Source organism: Acinonyx jubatus, chromosome E1, assembly GCF_027475565.1.
Source record: "Acinonyx jubatus isolate Ajub_Pintada_27869175 chromosome E1, VMU_Ajub_asm_v1.0, whole genome shotgun sequence".
NCBI lineage: Eukaryota > Metazoa > Chordata > Mammalia > Carnivora > Felidae > Acinonyx > Acinonyx jubatus.
This window is the reverse complement of record NC_069397.1, coordinates 48840156-48856631: the sequence shown is the minus strand read 5'-3', so window position 1 is coordinate 48856631 and position 16476 is coordinate 48840156. Positions and strand designations below refer to the sequence as shown.

Below are 16476 nucleotides of genomic sequence, written 5' to 3'. Positions count from 1 at the left end.
TGGCTTGTGCTTTTGGTCTCATGTCTAGGTAAGCTTTACGTGACCCAAGATCACAAGGATTTACTTCTATATTTTCTTCTAAGGTGTTTTTACTCTTAGTTCTTCCATGTAGGTCTGTGATCCAGTTTGAGTAATTTTTGTGTATGGTGTGAGGAAGGGACACAACTTCAATGGCTATTCAGTTCTCTTCAGGGGACTGAGTGGCCACCAACCTTTCTTACTCCTTTCAGCCCCATGTTGCATAAACTCCATCCCCCCAGGTAGTGAGAGGACTGGAGTCCCAGTCCATCCACTCCCTACTTATGAGATGAAAGCTCTATCATAGGCACGTGAGGCCAAAAATAACAAGGCCAAATCATCCTTATCCCAGTTCTTCCCAAGAAGATACTGTAGCCCTAGACGTGGCTTGATAAAGGATTCTTGAGTTCTTGGCTATATCCAGAGTGAAGCTTCTATCAAGCTAATTGAGGATAGGGACTAACGGTATGGATTTTTAGCTCAAATGCCAGTTTTTTAGTGTTCTTACCCAAACTTACCAGATTTTCTTAAATTTTTTTTGCACTTTCTGTGTGCCATTAAGACAATCAAGAGATTTTTAACTTGTTGGATTTTTAGTAATTTTTACAAGTTATGGTTGCTTTTCTGGGAGAAGGTCCATGAAGCTCTTCCTACCCTCATTCAAACAGCTGTTATCGAGACACATTTTGAAAGTCAATTAATAATCTAGCAGTAGTGAAGTGAGATTTAGTGATTTTCGTAGTTGATTAGTAGCGATTATCCGTGTCATTAAACCCTTAATGTTTATGGCCACTGATTGCAATATTCTAGATAAAAACATCATTCCAAATGCCATATGGTGCTCAAAAAAAGACTTTCACCTTTCACATTAGCAGTAATCAGAAGCAAATAAATATATTATGAACTAAACTCCATCACAAGTGAATAGATTTTTAATTCACAGTAACAAGTATGTTCTTACGTGGAAAGCTATCCTGACAGTCCATATGACGGTAAGGATCACATAATGACATGAATTAAAATTTTATTGTACAACTTGACATTGATTTTCTTAGTTTTATGACACACCTAAAATATTTAACTGCAACATAGGGGCAAGCATTGATGACTTTATACATTCTGTGGAGCATCAAAACATAGCTTTGGAAGTGGATGCATTTGGAACTAAAAATGCCCTAGATGACCCATCTTATAATGGAGCCATCATAGTGTCTGGTAATGAAAAGGTATGTTGGTCTCTGTTTCATAATTTTTCCCCAAGATGTGGAAAACCAATACGATATCGATGTACTCAGCTTTCCACTTCAGGAAATGAAATGAAAAACAAAGAATGCTTGCATTCATTACTCAGTGAATTGTAGTCATTAATATGATGAATAATTCATATTTTAATCATTGTCTACCAACACAAGCTGTGTGTGTTAGCAAAATAAACACTATATAATACCCCCTGTCAAGTGCATATTTAAGTCCAAAGAATTCAGATTTCCTCTCAAGGATTTTAGAATACATATTTTCTGAAACTTCTGTTTTATTCTTAAACAATAATACTTGATGCTAGCCTTCACCCAGATGTCTGGTGTCCTGAAAATTAGATTCAGTCTATATACTTGTTCTGTTTTACTTACACAGTGTTTGTGTTTTGCTTTATGAGCACAAGTGAGGGAGGGGCAGAGAGAGAGGGAGACACAGAATCGGAAGCAGGCTCCAGGCTCCGAGCGGTCAGCACAGAGCCCAACGCGGGGCTCGAACTCACGGACCACGAGATCGTGACCTGAGCCGAAGTCGGACGCTCCACCGACTGAGCCACCCAGGCGCCCCTATGTGACACCATTTTAAAAACAGGATTTTTTAAATTTTAGATATTGAATTTTGACCTCTTTAGCAAACAAACAAACAAAAAAAGACCTTTGAGAATTTATAATTTTGCTTTTTATATTTTAGTGTTACAGATTTTCATTAGTATGCAATACCAAAAGACTAAATTGCTTCCCAGTTCTCATGGACATTATTAGTAACGCACTACTTGGAATGGTTAAGCCATCAGCACACATCCAAACTGATAGAAGTACATTTTCAAGGGTAAGTATACTGACTCTCCTCCATCAGGAATCTGGTCTCTCCTGCACCAAGAATGTCCCAGGTCACTCTTTTAAGTGCTGCAATCTCGTTCTTATTGAGTAAATGGCTGCATAATAAATCACGACTTGGTTCATGCTAGCTCTCTGGTTTTAAGAAATCAGTACACTTTTTAGAGCTTCAATGTTTTCAGTAATCTCTATACCCAGCACGGGGCTCAAATTCGCAACCCCAAGAGTCGCACGCTCTACCAACTGAGCCACCCAGGGGCCCCTGTCATTATTTACTGTTTTCACATCAGAATACATTTTAGAATCCTAAAATAAGAAAATGTAAAATCTTACTCCTCTTTTGTTTCCCAACGGTGTAATACTTATCAGTTCAGTCTCATGCTTGGAGTCACTTTCCTTATCCCTGTAATTGGGTATAAAGCCAAGAGTCATGCTTCATAATTGGATGGATAATGAAAGAGTTTGGGAACCTCAGTGGGGACCTAAGGAGGGAGTATATGTCATCAGTTTAATATTTTTTTTAATGTGTTCCAGAAAGCAAATTTTGAATTTGTTACTCAGCTCGTTATATTTGCATTTTCAGGAGTCACAGAGAAATTCGTTTGTATTTTGGGAACATACCATATTATGGGTGATTTTGGCATCCTCTTGTACTCCTTATATTGCAATGAGCAGCTTCGATGATTATAAGGTAATAATGAAAACTTCATTACTTTGTATAACTGGAAGGTGAAGGTGAAAGTCCTTCCACAAGGCTTTTATACAAGCCTTTTCACAAGGCTATTTATACATTTCTTAAATGCTTATTTATTTTTGAGAGAGAAAGCATACGAACAGGGGAGGGGCAGAGAGAGAGGGAGACAGAGGATCCAAAACGGGCTCCATGCTGACAGCAGAGAGCCCAATGTAGGGCTTGAACTCATGAACCGTGAGATCGTCACATGAGCTGAAGTCGGATGCTTCACCGACTGAGCTACCCAGGTACCACCCTCCCGTCCGTTTATACATGCTTCATAGAGCAGCCAATTCAGCAATAAATCCTAAGATATAAAATTTTTTTTGATGTCTTTGTAAATACAGAGATAAATAAAGAGGTTACAGATAGAGAAGATTCTAAAAGTTGCATGGATGTGCAGCACCTAGAATAGACCAAATAAATTTGAAAAAGAAAAAACAAAGTTGGAAGGGTTATGTTTCTGCCCTCAAGGCTTACTACAAAGTTATAGGAGTGAAGAATGTGTTGTATTTATTTAGGATAGTCATATAGGCGTAGGAAACAAAATAGACATTTCAGAGATTATCAGTTGATTTTCAGTAAAATCTGCCAGAGAATTCAGCAAATTGTACTGGAACGACTTGATATTGGTATGAGGAAAAAAAATAGTGTTCTCAACACTCACCCCCCACCATACACAAATTTTATTTGAAATGAATCGTCGGTTTTGTGGTAAGCAATTATTTCTTGCTTAGATGGGGCAGAATGAGCATATATACCATAAAGGAAAATGAGAACTTGAAATTCGTCAAAGTTAAAACCTTTTGCTCTTTGTAAAGCACCAATGAGAAAATAAAAAGCTTCGGGATGGGAAGAAAAAATATCCACAACACTCGTACATCTAACAAAGATTTGTATCGCACATAAATGAAAATTGGAGGGTTGCATGGTCCCTGCACAAGGAAAAGACAAAAATTTGTGAAGCATTCCATATTAAAAAAAAAAAATTTTGTACTAAGAAGATAAAGAACTCTTACGGCTCAGTAGTAAAAGATAGCCTAAATTTTAAAGATGGGCAAAATATTTGAACAAATACTTCACTGAAGATATGTGGAAGGAAAATGCTCCCATGAAAAGATGGCTAATATCATGGGTAATCAGGAAAAGAGCCCCCATGAGATAGCTCTACACACGAACGAAAATGAGTAAATGAACATGACTGAAAATATCACGTTTGGGAGGATATGGAGAAACTGGAACTGTAATGCGTCATCGGCAGGAACATAAAATGCACAGTCACTTTGCTAAGCCATTCGGCGCTGTCTTACAAAGTGAAAAATACACTTATGGTGTGGCCCGGAATGTCTCTCCTAAGTATTTACCTGGGAGAAAAGAAAACCTCTTTCCACATACAGACTGGTACATTCATGTTCTTGGCAGCTTTATTCATGATAGCCAACTCTCTGAAACAGCCCAGATTTCCATCAAGCTGTGAATTGATAGAAATCCTTGGGTGGCCAGACCAGGGGATGTTACTGAGCAGTACAAAAGAAGGAACATCTGATAAATGCATCAGCATGGACACGGGTCATAACCATTACACTGAGGCAATGAAGACAGGAAAGAGTAAATACTGAATGATTTCATTTATATGAAATTCTCGGAAAGGTAAAATAAATTCGCAGTGACAGAAAGGAGACCTGTGGTTTCTTGTAACCCCTGATAAAGGCTATTAACTGCAAAGGAGCATGGGAAATTGGGGGCGGGTGGGTAATGTAAATGGTCTATACTCTGATTATGATTGTGATACAGGAATCCATACATGTGTCAAACCCCGTACAACTGAATACTTCATAGGGACATTTTTTATGGTTTCAAAATCACATTTCAAAAAAGTTAGAGAGAATTGAAATAAAGGAACATGGTATGTTGAAAACGTGAGAACAAAAAAAATTTAATGTTTAACTGACTATACATTTCCATTCACAGACACTCTTTCGTTAATTGCCATGAATTTTTGATGTATCTACAGATATTTGTTTTTGGTTTTTTTTTTAATTTTTTTTCAACGTTTTTTATTTATTTTTGGGACAGAGCGAGACAGAGCATGAACGGGGGAGGGGCAGAGAGAGAGGGAGACACTGAATTGGAAACAGGCTCCAGGCTCCGAGCCATCAGCCCAGAGCCTGACGCGGGGCTTGAACTCACGGACCGCGAGATCGTGACCTGGCTGAAGTCGGACGCTTAACCGACTGCGCCACCCAGGCGCCCCAAGATATTTGGAGCATCTTTTAAGATGAAGACTGATTCAGTAGTTCTGGAGTAGAGACAGATTTTGAGTGGCAGTCATGGGGGGATGGATTCATATGACTCATCAACCCAGGCCAACTCGCGTTAGCTTTACTTGCAAATCTCAATAGAATGTCTTTTAGTGTCTCCATTTTTGTAACTTGACTGCACAGAGTGACCCTGCATAAGGATCTTGATCTGTTCCTCTCCAAAGTGATTCTGTTGTCCAAGGGAAGGGAGCGCTGGCTGTTCTGTTCTCTTCTTAGTGTAGAACCTCCGGGGATTCTTGGGAAACACCATTTGCTGGCCTGAGGTAACTGTCAGGCATCTCGTAGTTAACACTGTCCTAACTTAAAATGACTCCCCAGGGACACCTGGGTGGCTCAGTCAGTTAAGCCTCAGACTCTTGGTATCGGCTCAGGTCCTGATCTCCCGTTTCGTGGGATGGAGCCCCACATCGGGCTCTGCCCTGAACAGAGCCTGCTTGGGACTCATTCTCTCTCTCTCTCTCTCTCTCCCTCTCAAAATAAATAAATAAACTTAAAAAAAAAAAAATGCCTCCCGTAGGAAATGCGGACATTTTCTTTCTCTGGTCTGTGAAACGCCTCAATCCCACCATGTTCCTCCCAACCCTTTGGCCACTGTCTGTCTCCTTTGGAACTCCTCATTCTTCTCCATTGTCTCTAAATTCTGAACTCCTTACATCTCAGTCCTAGGCTCTCTCATCATTCTTGATGTCATTCTGTCCTAGGCAAACTCATCTAACCTTATGGCTTCAAACCCCTTTTACCTACCCATCACTCAACAGACTTGATCTCTAATTTCTTTCTTCTTCTTTTTTTTCTTTTTTTAGTTTGAGAGAGAGAGAGAGAGAGTGTACCTGTGTGGGGGTGGGGGAAGGGGACACAGAGAAGAGAGAGAATCCCAAGCAGGCCCAGTGCTATCAGCACAGAGCCCAGTGCAGGGCCAGTCCCACTGCCGTAGGATCATGACCGGAGCCGAAATCAAGAGTCAGACGCTTAACTGATGGAGTCAACCCAGGCGCCCCAAGATCTCTAATTTCTCATGTTACCTCCAGTGCGGATCCAAACTCCCTTCTCCGGGGTTGCCACTGGGAGAATCACAGACTCTCCAACTTAACCACATCTCCAAAGCTGAATTTATGATCTTGTTGAACGTGTACCCCCTTTCTGCATTTCCTGCCCTCCAGAGCTGGCAGTACTGGGCACTCACTCGGTCAGTACCCTAAAACCGCCATTCACCCCTCTCCGGGCTTCACCACAGATCCGTCCATCGCCACATCCTTTTCAGTTGTGCCAACTGACTGGGCCGGTGCTCAGAGATTTTGACACGCATCCTTAGGTCAAATTCCATCTCTGACAGGGGCCTATTTTAGCCAACCAGAGACCATCATCAAATGAACTATTTTTGAAAGAAAAGAAACGTATTCAAAATTGCTTAACCGTTTATTGTGATTGCTTCATTGGTGCCCAGCCCCGCATCACTTGATAAGTAGTTTTAAAATATGTAATTTAGTATGCTTATTCAGAGACGGGCAGGAATGCAAGACACATAGCATTTATGAATGTAATAATATTCATGTACATGTGCATAAATATTTGGATGGGTAATAAATATTTGAATGTGTGCTATGCCAAAACTACCCTAATGTATCCTTTAGTTAGAATGAAAGGAATAAAGCCATTTCATATGTATATAAGGTACATATCATGTTATGTATTTATGTATAATAGTAAATAAAACATAACATTTTATGTATAACCTTTATATGTATATAGACACGTGTAGAGAGAGACAGCACAAGACTTCACAGTGAGTCAAAGCAGAATCACCCTGATGGAAGGCTAGCTGCTTAAATAAACCACCCTGTTCCCATAGATTGTTAATCACTGTTTTGTTTACTGCAGTGTTAATACCTTAATTACACTGAGACCTTCTTACACGTATTTCCACTGGGTGCGTGACGAACATCAATATTGTTAATGAAAGCAACAAATTGACCATCTGTGTTTGGAACTATCCGTATCCCTTGGTCCCCATAATGCTTCTGGCCATGATGCAGAATTATTACAAAGGAAAATTCTGATCAAATGTTTTCTTACATAATCCACGTTTTCTGAAAGCTCCAACTGAACTAGCACTTTGTGTCTTTGCTGTTTTGTAATCAGAACAAAGCTCAGTCCCAGCTCCGGATTTCAGGCCTCTTCCCTTCTGCTTACTGGTTTGGGCAGGCGCTGGTGGATGTCCCAATGTACTTCCTGATCTTACTGCTTATGTATTTATTAGACTACGGCTTAAACTTCCAAGAGTCTGCGTTTGTAACTATAAATCCGACTATACAAGTAAGTGACGATATTCACAGAACAAATACCGTTGAATGATTTCATGAAAAAAAATTGAAGATGCAAATGATATTTGTATTGTCATAAATTAAATCGCTGTAAAACTCTGTGCTACAGCAGTCTTTTGGCTCCTGATGTGTTTCTCGGATTGCATTTGCCTTTGACTAAACGTCACATTCCTGTTGATTTCAGATCCTCTGTTCTATTGGCTATGCCTTCTCACTTATCTTCTTGACATACGTGATTTCGTTCATTTTTCGCAAGGGGAGGAAAAATAGTGGCATTTGGTCTTTTTCCTTCTTTATGGTAAGTATATTTTTTGTGTACAATTCTAAGCCAGTACTTAAAGTTTGCCCTCAGTAGAATGATAAATTAATATCATAATCTAACATATTTTGTGTTCTTTATGCATGATCCTTTTCAAACTCTGCATGTTTTTCTCCTCCTAATTTCTACCCTTGTCTCTCTCTCTCTCTCTCTTTTTAATGTTTATTTATTTTTGAGAGAGAGCAGGGGGAGGGCGGCAGAGAGAGAGGGAGACACAGAATCCAAAGCAGACACCAGGCTCCACACCGTCAGCACAAAGCCCAACACGGGGCTCGAACTCACAAACCGTGAGATCGTGACCTGAGCCGAAGTCAAGACACTTAACCAACTGAGCCACGCAGGCACCCCTACCCGCAGGCACCCCTACCCTCCTCTCTTTTAAAAGTAGCCAAATTGTTTCTAGAACCATAAAGTATTTGCTAGAAGGAAACCAGGAAACCATTTGTATCTTCTTTACTGAAAAACAAAGAAGCCCACAGACCTCCACTAGATTACGAATGTTGTTGCTAGCCTGGTTAAAACTAGAAACTACTTCTCCAAATTCTACTAGAATTAATGCCACAAAAGCAACACTTATTTTATCTAAATTAGGAAGGAAAAGTACTTGTTATCTCCTATTACCTATTCTAATTTCCTGTCATTCTGGCTGCCAAAAAGTAAATTATTAATTCAACGAATACTAGTTGACTTCAGGACACCTGGGTAGCTCAGTCAGTTAAGCGTCCTATTCTTGATTTCGGCTCAGGTCATGATCTCACAGTTCGTGAATTTGAGCCCAATGTCAGGCTCTGCACTAAGAGTGCAGAGCCTGCTTAGGATTCTCTGTCTCTCTTTCTCTCTCTGCCGCTCCCCTGCTCACTCTCTCTATCTCAAAATAAATAAATCAGCTTTAAAAAAATGTGTATTAGTTGCCTTCCAACAATATGTCAAAAAGTAAGACTGATAATAAATAAAAAATAGTTTCAACCCTGAAAGGGCACTCAGAGGGTAAAAGAGAAGTAAACAGCCACTTACGAGAACAAAGTGACAAGGAAAAGATGATCTCTTTTTTTAATTTACAAATTTTTATTTATTGCCTTTTTTTAGGGTTTTCGTAATAACCACTGTTGACAAAATTCCAAGGTATTTTAAAGGAATTCATATTTTGTCTATTTCATGATGGGCATAGGTCTGTTAAATGAGCACTAAAATCCTTGGCATTAGCTAAAATCAAATGACAAATAGCAGCTCAGACTTCTTTTACTATACTAAAGATGATCTCTTTTTAAAAGATTGCCTCTATGAAAACCAGAGAACGGAAAGATTAACTCATGAAAATGAGAGCAGAAATTTCCTTTAGGAATTGAAACCTGGAGAGTAAGATTTTACTAGCTGAAGAAGAATGATGCGGTGAAGAAAGAGAAACCCAGAGGGGAGACAGTCCAGGCTTAGCCTAAGAACTGGTAATAATCTGGCTTAGGGAAGGGAAGGAAACACCGGGCAGCATGGGCGTGGCCTTAGTTATGGTAAAAATACTGGTTGGAACCATGCTGGCCTTTGGTGATGTGCTCCAGAATTGATTCTACAGGCTGTGGGAAGCTATGGAAGCTTCTAGTGTAGACATGAAACGTGATCCGAAATATACTTTTAGGAGGAACATGCCCAGTGCCATAAAAATGGTAGCTTGTAGCACAAAGAAGCCGGAAGTACAAAAACTTTTAGGGAACTTTTATCATTGCGGTGTTTTAGAAGAAAACGTCTGAATGTCTCTGTTGGACCTTTCACCATCTCTTATCCCTGAATTCTACTGAATTCTCCTGAAGCCACTCTGGGTTTTTCTGTGCCTCTGTTTCTCCATCAGTATAACTAACAGAAGTCTCTCTCTCTCTCTCTCTGTTGTTGTTATGTCATTCCTACTAGATATCAGTTTGTGTTCCCCATGATCATTGCTTTTCTACCCGTTTTACCTCCGAAAAGAAGGCCAACTTTCTTCCTTTTCCGTAACGAAAATATTCCATACGTTAGATTTACCCAGTCGTGTCTCACTCATGATACTCTAGGTGAAAGGAATTTGGCTAAGTCACTAAGAGAACAGGTCAGTAGCAATAATGCTGATTTCAGTTGGCTTTCTGAAGCTGGGGCTGAAATTAGGATTATCTTCAAGATGAGCCATCTCAATTTGGAATATATGTTGAAATTCGAAGTGTTAATATGCATGTCTGTTATCTTCTTTAGATCACCACCTTCTCTTTGTTTTTATTTATGCTATTGGATTACTTTGGATATGGTGTGCCGTATTACATCACCTTTTTAATACCACAAGCCACCTTAATTGGCTGCATGTTCTTGTTTCTTTATGTAAGTAGTGCCACCATCTGCCCCAGTGTCCTAGAACTCTTGGCCAATTGTGAATGCTATGCTGGGGGTTGGGGTTCTACATCATGTTGAGTATACATGACATTGAAATATTTCTACCGCATGGATACCAGCTGAATTCCTCCCCGATAGGCCCATGTGCTCCAGCTGAACTGCATTAGAAAACCTGCCCCTGGTCCGTGCATGGGGAGGGGGGGGGGGTAACAGGTGGTGGGAAACAGAGCAGTCTCTATGTACTCGTAGGCATGCTCAGCTTTAGAAGAAGGCAAATGAAATACCCCCGATCTTTGGGATCTTGTGATTCTCGAGAGGCACTCCATAGGAATAAAATCCTTTTCTTCTAGCTAATCGACTTCTACAAAAGGAAGAAAGATACAGTGCATGCGTGAAGATGGGGAAAGGGAAGGGAAGAGAATGGGAGGGGAGGGGAAGGGAGGGGAGGGGGGGAGGGAGGGGAGGGGAAGGGAAGGGAAGGGAGGGGAGGGGAGGGGCTTATGAAGGATCAACGGGCACAGGAAGGTGTGTGAAGCTCTGCGGGATAAAGATAAACCCTGTTTCTCTCTCCTTCCTTGGAGAGGCTAACACATGCCCAAGTTCCTCTCACCAGGTGGTGAGTACTTGCTAAATCCTATTGCTTCAAATAAAAACACAGTGCCTCTTAGACCTTGGGAGGAAGGAATACAACCCTTTGATACACATTTTGGAAGGAACACCTACCCAATACTCATGGCAAAATCAGGGGACATACCAGTAGGGCTGTTCAGGGGGCCAATTCACGTTTATATGGATTAAAATGCACAAAACCAAAAAACTTCCTATGTAACCATTCTTTTTCCTTTTGCAGCAAGTCGAGTCTTCTCTTTGGACTCAAGAACCAACAAGTGCAGAGCCATTTCTGGTATTCTTAATTGTAAGAACACACCTGTCTTTCAAAATTGTTGTCTTTTCCTATACGAACCATTTTAATTCCTGTATACAGGGTGAAGCTTTTTATTAAGGTAGATATATGGGTATGTGTAGCCCATGGAGATAAAATATTAGTAAAATATGGAACAAATTTTTCTATAAAGACTCACTGATTAGATAATATGCTTCCCAAATTTTGAAAACACTATACCAGTATTTAGACGAAATGACATAAAGTAATGGTATTACTTAATTGTATTTGCTTCTAATGTTTCCATAAACAAGATTGAAAATGAACTTGATAGTGGCACGATTTGACAAATAGATTATTGGAAATTTGAAATGGTTTTTCCAACCATACCTTTGGAGAAGTCCGACCATTCCTAGTTCACTTCTGATGTGAAACATTTCTCTTTGAGTGCTTCTAACCATGCATCTCTCTCTTTATTCCTAGCCTTTCCTTCATTTTATCATCTTCCTTTTTATTCTTCGGTGTCTGGAATGGAAGTTCGGAAAGACGTCAATGAGGAAAGATCCTTTCTTTAGGTTGGGAGAAATCAAATTGGATTCTTTCATTTCAGTTATCAGTGGTTAATTTTTTTCATGCATAAAGTAACGATTTAGCAAAGAACGGCCAAGTCCTGGAACAGGCTGGGGTCGCAGCTATATGCCAAGACAAAATATAGAGATCTGAGTACCTAAATCAGAGGATTATAAGTAGAGGAGGAAAACACATCTGAAACACTCACTGTTAAGGGCTCTGTCTGACATGATGTGAAGTAGAGAGGGTGGGAAAAGTTATATGCTGCTAGTTCAGGTTTTTTTGTTTGCTTTTTAATGTTTATTTCTTTATTTTGACAGAGAGACAGAGACAACGAGCAGGGGAGGGGCAGAGGGTGAGAGGGAGAGAGAACCCCAAATAGGATCTGCACTGTCAGCACAGAGCTCGATGCAGGATTCAAACTCATGAACCAGCGAGATCATGACCTGAACTGAAATCAGAAGGCAGGTGCTTAACCACCCGAGCCACCCAGGGGCTCCGCCGCTGGTTCAGTTTAAACAACAATCAGTTTAAATAGATTGGTAGTTGAAGGAATGCTACCAGTCTAGGGAGGAAGACTAGAATGATGAATAAGCCAAAGACCGCAATAATTATGCTCTTTTCCTGTGGTGCCGAGAAGCCCAGCTGGTAGATGACAGACTGATCAGGTCATAATGGGACTTAGAAGCTGAGATTGTCTTTTTGTGGCATACAAGGACACGTCCATAAGCATCTTATTCCCTGTCTTCCATGCCACCTTGGTTTCATCTTTAACTATGACAGACAGTTAAGTGGGTGACTCACAAGGTAAAAGATGACCTTTAGGAAATCTAAGGTTGAGGCGCCTGGGTGGCCCTGTCAATTAAGCATCCCACTTTGCTTTGGCTCAGGTCACGATCTCATGGTTCATGAGTTCGAGCCCTGAGTCGGGCTCTGCACAGATAACATCGAGCCTGCTTGGGATTCTGTCTCTCCCTCTCTCTCTGCCCCTCCCCCGCTCATGCTCTCTCTCAAAATAAATAATAAATAAATATACTTAAAAAAAAAGAAATCTAAGATCGGTATGTGGGATTAGGGCAGAGGTAAGAGAGACTAAAATGACATAACTAGCTAGCTAGCTGGCTAGCTATGAAGGACCAGACTTAAAATAGAGGAGAAAGTGAATCTGGCACATATTCCCAAGAAATGGCCAGGCTCAGTAGGAGACCAAGCATCTAACTTGTATTTTCTGAGACCATCCTGACTCCAGATATGCCAACTCATTCTCCCCATGGAAATGCAATAATGCCAACATGGAGGTGGTGGTAAAGATAAGGTTTCTAGAAAAATTGCATCACTAAACTAGGATACTAAAGTCCTATGTTAGACAATAGATACTAAGTTGCCCAGCGATAATGAAAAAATAACGTCCCATAGTTAAGTAGAGCGAAAGACACGTGAGAAGCAATGGTCACTAAATATAGCAGTACCATGGACAGGAATAAGGTGAGGAAGGGCAGAGGAGGCATGGTACTAAAAGGAGAGTGTGACAATTTATTACGTACCCAGCCTACTACTCAAAGCATCAGGTTTAAAGAATGCAGTATTCTGAATACAAGAATGAAGCTGCCAATCAGTGATTAATGGGTGGCTTTCGACTCTAGAATTTCTCCAAGAAGCAACAATGTGTATCAAAATCCAGAAGATCCAGAAGGGGAGGATGAAGATGTCCAAATGGAAAGAGTGAGAACAGCAGATGCCTTGAATTCCATGAACTTTGATGAGGTAAAACATACGTGGTAATGATTCCGTCGAAACCACAAACATTTGTCAGTCAAAGTGGTCAGGCTACGAGTCTAATGCTCATAGAATTTTGAGTGTCTCTAATACATACAGGCAAAGACCACAACTCCAGCTTAGGAAGTGGTCATATGATTACATCTCAAGAAGCAGATTAAGAGTCATGTCACCTCAGTTTGTCATTCACGGTTTAAAGAACAAGTAGAGAACAATTAAAATTGCAAAAGCCAAGAAAGACCTAGTGAACTTTAGAACCGGAATAAAGCGATAGGGTGGCATTGCTTCTTGGAGAAAGTGCACGGTGCGGACTTCAAGGCAAAGTCTGGTCCACAGCTTGTTGTTTTGGATGCTTAAGGACGACTCAGTACTTCTCCAAGTTTCTTTGCTCCTGTTCTGCACAAAATAACGTGCTGCTGAGTAACTGCCTTTGTCAGGGGTTAACGTGACCGAAAATAAGGACTAGGATTGGAGAATGGCCAGTAAACATGTCACCTAGGAGAAGGTCTTCTGTGATGCGTGGCTTGTGCCATGAGGCACCAACCCAGTGGGAAGACAGAGTTTCTTCAAAGTTAACGGAGAGAATTAAGGTCTGATGTGATTTATTTGTTATTTACAGAGACCGGTCATTATTGCCAGCTGTCTACGCAAGGAGTATGCAGAGAAGAGGAAGCACTGCTTTTCCAAGAGGAAGAAGAAAATAGCCACGAGAAATGTCTCTTTCTGTGTTAGAAAAGGTTTGCCCCCAATGGCTCTTCCCCTGTTGGCTTGGGGCCTTCATTAGCTTTATGGTTCCTGATGAGAATCTGATGCATCACCTCTTGGTTTCACACACAGACTCATCAGCAGGTGACTGTGACAGCTCCTTTGACCTGTTCCATTTCTAAGTGAAATTAATTAACTCACCCCACGGATGGGGCACAGTCACATCTACATGGAAACCATGAGCAGTCTATTAAAATGAACCACTGGAGCTGTGACATTTCTATGTAATGAACATGATTGATTTCCTAGTGTTCTTCTTCACAAGAGAACTAACTGGGGTTGTACCCATCCAGTCAGAAGATTTGACCAGCAGCTGTCAGATGACCTCATTTTGTGTCATTATCATGGAGTGCTTAGGGTCGCAGGAGACAAGAGTATGACACGCTGGTTTCCAGGAGTGGCTTTACCCCTTCCTATCAGTGTGACCGTGGGCAGCTAACCTAATCTCTGGGAGCCGGCCCCAGATACGTAAGAAGGGATTATGGTAACAACTTCTCAGGGTTGACAAGTCCATGAGATACTGTGTATAAAGCACATAGCACAATACTTGTCACATGGCAAGACTTCAGACTCTGTTACATTTTTTTTTAATTTTTTTGTTTATTTATTTATTTTGAGAGAGAAAGTCAATATTAAGTGTAACCATTTTTTTTCAGGTGAGGTTTTAGGATTATTAGGACACAATGGAGCTGGTAAAAGTACATCCATTAAGGTGATAACTGGAGACACAAAACCAACTGCTGGACAGGTAAGTGAATTAGGCTAATAATTTACATTAATTTTAATACATATTATAATTATGATATATTTTAATGTATCATATTTTAATATAATTATAATATATGGTTATATACCACATATAATTATAATTTATTATGTTTTATATAATTATAATATGTTATAATTATAATATAATTATGCTAATAAATTTATAAGATGTTGGGGCGCGTGGGTGGCTCAGTCGATTAAGTATCCGACTTTGGCTCGGGTCACGATCTCGTGAGTTCGAGCCCCGCATCACGCTCCGTGCTGACGGCTCAGAGCCTGGAGCCTGCTGTAGATTCTGTGTCTCCCTCTCTATCTGCCCTCCCCCTGCTTGCCTTCTGTCTCTCTCTCCCAAAAATAAATTTTTTTTTAATTTATAAGATGTTAAAACTTTGTAAACAGCAAATATCATTTAATCATTAGATGATTGAAGTAAGTAGCAGAATAATACATTCACAAATTAACGTGTTCATACACAGAACAATTAATCGCTGCCAGGGAGCAATTACTTATGCCTTCAAAGACATTTAGAGGGAATGTTCAGTATCCGATCAGAAATCAATATCAGAATCCGTACAAGTCTTATTTACAATACCATAAAACACACGCATTCGCACTTTGTTTTTCTTTTTTTTTAATTTTTTTTTCAACGTTTATTTCTTTTTTTGGGGACAGAGAGCGACAGAGCATGAACGGGGGAGGAGCAGAGAGAGAGGGAGACACAGAATCGGAAACAGGCTCCAGGCTCTGAGCCATCAGCCCAGAGCCCGACGCGGGGCTCGAACTCACGGACTGTGAGATCGTGACCTGGCTGAAGTCAGACGCTTAACCGACTGCGCCACCCAGGCGCCCCTCGCACTTTGTTTTTCTTGACAAACTATTTGCTTCCATTTAGTAACAGTGAATGCAGTGTAACGCGTTCCTTTTTTGTTTTAGAGTTTTAAAATTTTTATGTATTTATTTTTCATGTTTTATTTATTTTTGAGAGAGCACGAGCAGGGGAGGGGCAGAGAGAGGGGGACAGAGGATCCCAAGAGGGCTCTGCGCTGACAGCAGTGAGCCCGATGTGGGGCTTGAACCCACAAACCGCGAGATCATGACCTTAGCCCAAGTCAGATGCCCAACTGGCTGAGCCATCCGAGGTGACCCTGTTTTAGACTTTTTTAAATTGAAATATAGTAGACATACAGGATTTGCACATTCAGTGAACATTGTTTTCCCTGCATGTAATGCTTTAACATCGAATTAAAATGTTGAAAAAAAAAACACCTTTATTAAGTAATTATATTCATTGTCCTGCACAACGTGCTTGGACACTGAAATGTATATTTTTGTACAGATCCACTATTTCTTGGGAGTATTTGTAAGGAATGGCTCAAAGTTGAGGGATATGAAGTCAACTTGAATTGTACATGCAATTGAACCGTATAAAGTGGTCTGAAAAAACAAAGGGGCTCAGATTTATCAGAGAGAGAGAGAGACAACATGACGTATAGAGAAAACATTTCCCCCCAAACTCCTTGGCAGAAAAAAAGAAAACTTTAAGAGCTCGCTCCTTTGGAAAGT

At 40.5% G+C, this 16476-nt stretch overlaps 1 protein-coding gene across 8 annotated transcripts in view; it reads left to right on the top strand.

Annotated features, from left to right (window-relative positions):
* ABCA8 (ATP binding cassette subfamily A member 8) overlaps positions 1 to 16476 on the top strand; it is an 89300-nt gene that overhangs the window by 64213 nt on the left and 8611 nt on the right. For 6 of the 8 annotated variants that reach the window (XM_015072661.3, XM_027047940.2, XM_015072660.3 and 3 more), the window contains 11 exons: positions 1111 to 1244; positions 1963 to 2100; positions 2692 to 2799; positions 7302 to 7475; positions 7668 to 7781; positions 10017 to 10139; positions 11002 to 11067; positions 11518 to 11609; positions 13248 to 13368; positions 14000 to 14117; positions 14802 to 14893. In XM_015072661.3, coding sequence (XP_014928147.2) covers positions 1111 to 1244; positions 1963 to 2100; positions 2692 to 2799; positions 7302 to 7475; positions 7668 to 7781; positions 10017 to 10139; positions 11002 to 11067; positions 11518 to 11609; positions 13248 to 13368; positions 14000 to 14117; positions 14802 to 14893 — 1280 coding nt within the window. The remainder of the gene's footprint in view (positions 1 to 1110; positions 1245 to 1962; positions 2101 to 2691; positions 2800 to 7301; positions 7476 to 7667; positions 7782 to 10016; positions 10140 to 11001; positions 11068 to 11517; positions 11610 to 13247; positions 13369 to 13999; positions 14118 to 14801; positions 14894 to 16476) is intronic. The other 2 variants (XM_027047938.2, XM_053212481.1) reach the window with 2 other exon arrangements.